Source organism: Charadrius vociferus, unplaced genomic scaffold (genome assembly GCF_000708025.1).
Source record: "Charadrius vociferus isolate BGI_N301 unplaced genomic scaffold, ASM70802v2 scaffold111, whole genome shotgun sequence".
Lineage (NCBI taxonomy): Eukaryota > Metazoa > Chordata > Aves > Charadriiformes > Charadriidae > Charadrius > Charadrius vociferus.
The window spans coordinates 4358688-4362570 of record NW_009647046.1 but is presented as its reverse complement, the minus strand read 5'-3'; the positions used below and the strand labels follow the sequence as shown (position 1 = coordinate 4362570).

The 3883-nt window shown below is 45.0% G+C and overlaps 1 protein-coding gene across 1 annotated transcript in view; it reads right to left on the bottom strand.

Annotated features, from left to right (window-relative positions):
- The window catches only part of DLL4 (delta-like 4 (Drosophila)), a 9876-nt gene that overhangs the window by 4353 nt on the left and 1640 nt on the right, over positions 1-3883 (bottom strand). The window contains exons 3-6 of the mRNA XM_009895682.1: positions 3578-3862; positions 2560-2620; positions 2321-2451; positions 739-908 (exon numbers count right to left, since the gene is read on the bottom strand). Coding sequence (XP_009893984.1) covers positions 739-908; positions 2321-2451; positions 2560-2620; positions 3578-3862 — 647 coding nt within the window. The remainder of the gene's footprint in view (positions 1-738; positions 909-2320; positions 2452-2559; positions 2621-3577; positions 3863-3883) is intronic.

The following is a 3883-nucleotide window of genomic DNA, read 5'->3' as shown; positions in this document are numbered from 1 at the left end:
TCAGGCTGTTGATCCTTGGTATGAGAGCCCTTTTTTTCTTTACAGGGGCTTACGTTGCTTTGCTATAGATAAGTCCCACCACTTAGATCACAACAAAACTGTTTCTTCTTTCCAAGTACTGTATGTCCAAAGCCTCGGGAGAAGGCAGCTAGGGTCTTGTGCCATTAGCTTTAATCTAAAAATGCATCAGATTATGTTTGATATGTATAATCGATCAGTCTTTATCAACAAGTAGAAGCAGTCATTGACCGGGTTCTGAAAACCCACTGAAACACTAGACTGCAGGAAAATAAAAATGCAAAAGCCCATTTCACAGAAAGGGTTTCAGCTGATTGCCCTCGTATTGTCTGTCACTACGCTGCCATAGCAGAAAGCAGAAGTTTTCTTTCATTTGCTCTGAAAATACAGACTTAGTGCATTTCTGTATGAACCTTGGTTTGAGAAGCTTATTTTTTCCAGATCTGCTCCCTCACCAACCTTGGATCTTGCCAAGCTCTCATAATGGCTGCCACAGAAACCTAAGGATCAGTTGACTAGTTCTAATCTAGATGATACATCTCCTCCCGTAACAGACTTCCTCCCCTGACACCTCTCGGGAAGGGTTCAGTATGATAGTTGTGAGTGTCGGTAATGAACCTGTGTACTATCGAATTCCCATTACGTTGTTACAGAACCATTTCTGAAAAGGTATACTGGGGCTTGCTTCACACAAAGACTTTACATTTAAAATGCCCTTACCGTGCAACTACCGCCATTCCGACAGGGATTGCTGTCACACTCGCTGATCTCATGTTCACAGTCAACACCAGTAAAACCAGGTTTGCAAGAACACGTGTAGCTGCCCTGACCGGTGTTCATGCAAGTTGCTCCATTTTTGCATGGTCTGTGGTGAGTGCAGTAGTTCAGATCTGCAAAGATACCAGGAGTTAGAGTAAACATCTTTGACAGCTGGGAAAAGGCATTCATACAACAACGCTTTAGTCAACAATTTGAATTTCCAATGAAGTATTTCATTTTGCTATCAATAGGAATACGGAGATTATTATCCAGGTTATTATCAGCAATAATCATATGTTTCAGATTATCATTGATTTCAGATATTTCTCTGCGTCTATCACTGTAATACATGAACTCTGAATTTTGAGACACCTGGCATAAATTTAACTTTCTTAGCGCTTTGGTATACCCTCCCTTTTTTGTGCACGTAAACCCGTTAGCTGCAATGGGATTTAGATGCCAAGTTGCAAAACGTCCTTCATAAGCATGTTCTCCGCAAGACACGCCACGGGTTGTGCACAACATGTCATGTACTAAAACAGTGAGTCCCATCTTTAAAAGGTGTGCTCTGAGGCACAATCTGGGGAGGCAGGGAGGAAATAAAGATGTTTTGGCTTGGAGATTTAAACAAACACTAGAAATCTTTTATTGATTGTTTACCATGCTCTCTTGTTATGAACGTTAGTAGTTTAAACTGTCTAAATGCTCTGCCAAGCTTGACGGTCCATTTTTTTTCCCCTTTAAATTTGAGACAGAGGTTAAGCACGCAAGTTCAGAGGACATAAGTAGAAAATCTTTATTGTCTCTATAAATACCAGAGAGTAATTGGAATACAACTGGTTAATAGATAACTACAAGCAGAAATAAATGTGCGACTTTACTTTTCCTGCTTAATTCGGACTTCGCCATCTTAATCCTATAACTGTCTTGAAAAGACTTAGCTTGCTTTGAGGACTTAATGATCTCTGTGCCAGCAATGCATATATGGCCTTGAGGACATGACTGCTCAGCTGGCTACGGTTCAGTGATTCAATGGGTTGAATAGGTGGAAGTGGTCCGGTGTACCTTAAAATGGAACCTGTACTTTTCATTCTTGCTTACATGATTTTTCTCTCATGCTCCAGACTTATCACATGAGTTAACTTCCTTGTATGCAAAATAAGGAAGGCCCAAATGATGGTGTTTACTGCTGCTGGAAAGCATTTAGTAAATTGTTATAGTTGTACAGGGAATAAGTTAAACTTGGCTTGAGCAGGCAGAAAACTTGCCTGTTCAACACTCATCCAGGTTGTTGGGGTTTTTTTCCCCAAAAGAGAAACCTTTTCTGCGAGAGGAAAGCTGCAGCTACCAAAAAGGTTTGCTTGTTTTCAAACAAAATTGCTACAAATACAAGAAGTGGTACCTAAGACAGCGGCAGTACAAACTGATGCCTATGAACCGCTGCCTTGCGTAAGTTTAATTCTAGATCCAATGGGTCAGATTCCTTCATCCAGTACTGAGGAGTATCCAGCCTAGAGCCGTAAGCACAACCTTCAGAACTAACCTTGATCACAGAAGAGGCCACCCCATCCTTCATCACATATGCACTGCCATTGTGTTTTACAAGTCCCGTGGCGGCAGCCTATATGGGGGATGCATTCATCACAGTAGCGGCCTTGCCAACCGGGACGACAGCTAAAAGAAAAGTCAAATTAAAACATTAATGACATGGAAAAGAGTTTAAGTTTCTATTACAAGGTGACATTTTAACTGAAGTTCAGATTGCAATTGCCATCTACTCACATGCACTCTCCGGGCTTGTTGCAATATCCATTCTGTTCAGTACATCCAGACAGACAGATGGCTGTAAAGAGAACATAAAAAAGCAGAAATATTTAAGTAAATACACATGGCACTACAGAATACACTTTTAAAAGGGGAAATGCCATCTTTTTTTTAAAAAAAAAAAAAACAACCACTTTAAAAACCAGTTTTGCACTTTCAAAGCTTTGTTTTAAAAGTTCTCAGTACGGGGAGTTCTGGAGCAGGAGGAAGTGAACAAGGAGAGCCAACATTTGAAAAGTTGTCCTTTAGTTTTTCTGTTTATACAACAAATATGAACTCTTGCAACTCTTTGCTAGAAAAGGAGCAAGAGGAGGCGGCTTTGACTTGCACTAACGAAAGACTGAAAAAAAACCCAACAGGACCCTGAGGTCACGGCAAAGATTCCCACTACTACACTGCAACACCTGTCTCATCTCCTCTGGCAGCAGGAACGGTGGAAGCATTTGTGTGGGCAAGCTGCTAGCATTTTATCTTGGAACAGATATCGCCGATTCAGGGATACCAGCCAGGATCCTTTCTCTGCTCGCTCTTTCTTTGCTGCTACCGCTCACGGAGGTGAAGCACAGCGTTGGTAGTTGCAGCCAAGGGGGGGCAAAGTCCTCAGCGTGGAGCTTTCTCTCTCCAGGCAGGGAGTGGAAAGGTCAGCATGAAAACATGGCCCCAAGCGTCTACTGGGTAACCACACGCAGTGCTTTGTTACAGCCTTGTTGCAGCCACCCTATTTTAAGGACTGACCGCAAAGACAGCGACAACCAGGGTCAGGCGCTCTGGAGGAATTGGGCAAGGGGATGCGCTTTTGGGTCCCTTCATCAAATAAGCTCCCTGATGCCTTGGGGGGAGTTGCGTTTTCTCGAAGGCCTCTTGGGCATCATCCCCATCCCACACCAATGCCCCGCCAGCACAGACTGAGGGATGCCAAAGCGGGTGATGCTCCTTAACACGCTGAGGCTTCTGTGAGCTTTACAGGGCCACTTACGCTCGGTGCAGTACTCGCCGGTCCAGCCCGGCAGGCAGGCCAGGCTACCGTCCGCCTCGCAGACGTAATGTCCGAAGCGGTCGTCGCGGCGCTTGCAGAGTCGGGAGCAGCTCTCGCCATAGTAGTTCTCGCTGCAGACCACCCGGTAGGAGTAGCGCAGCTGGGTCAGGGGGTCGCTCTGCACGTCCTGCGACCAGTCCTCCCCCACCGACAGCGACCGCTGGATCGACATCTGGCTGATGAGCCAGTCCTCCGAGGGCAGCGGGGAGCCTGTGGGACAGCGGGGCCCGCATCAGCAGGGGGCGG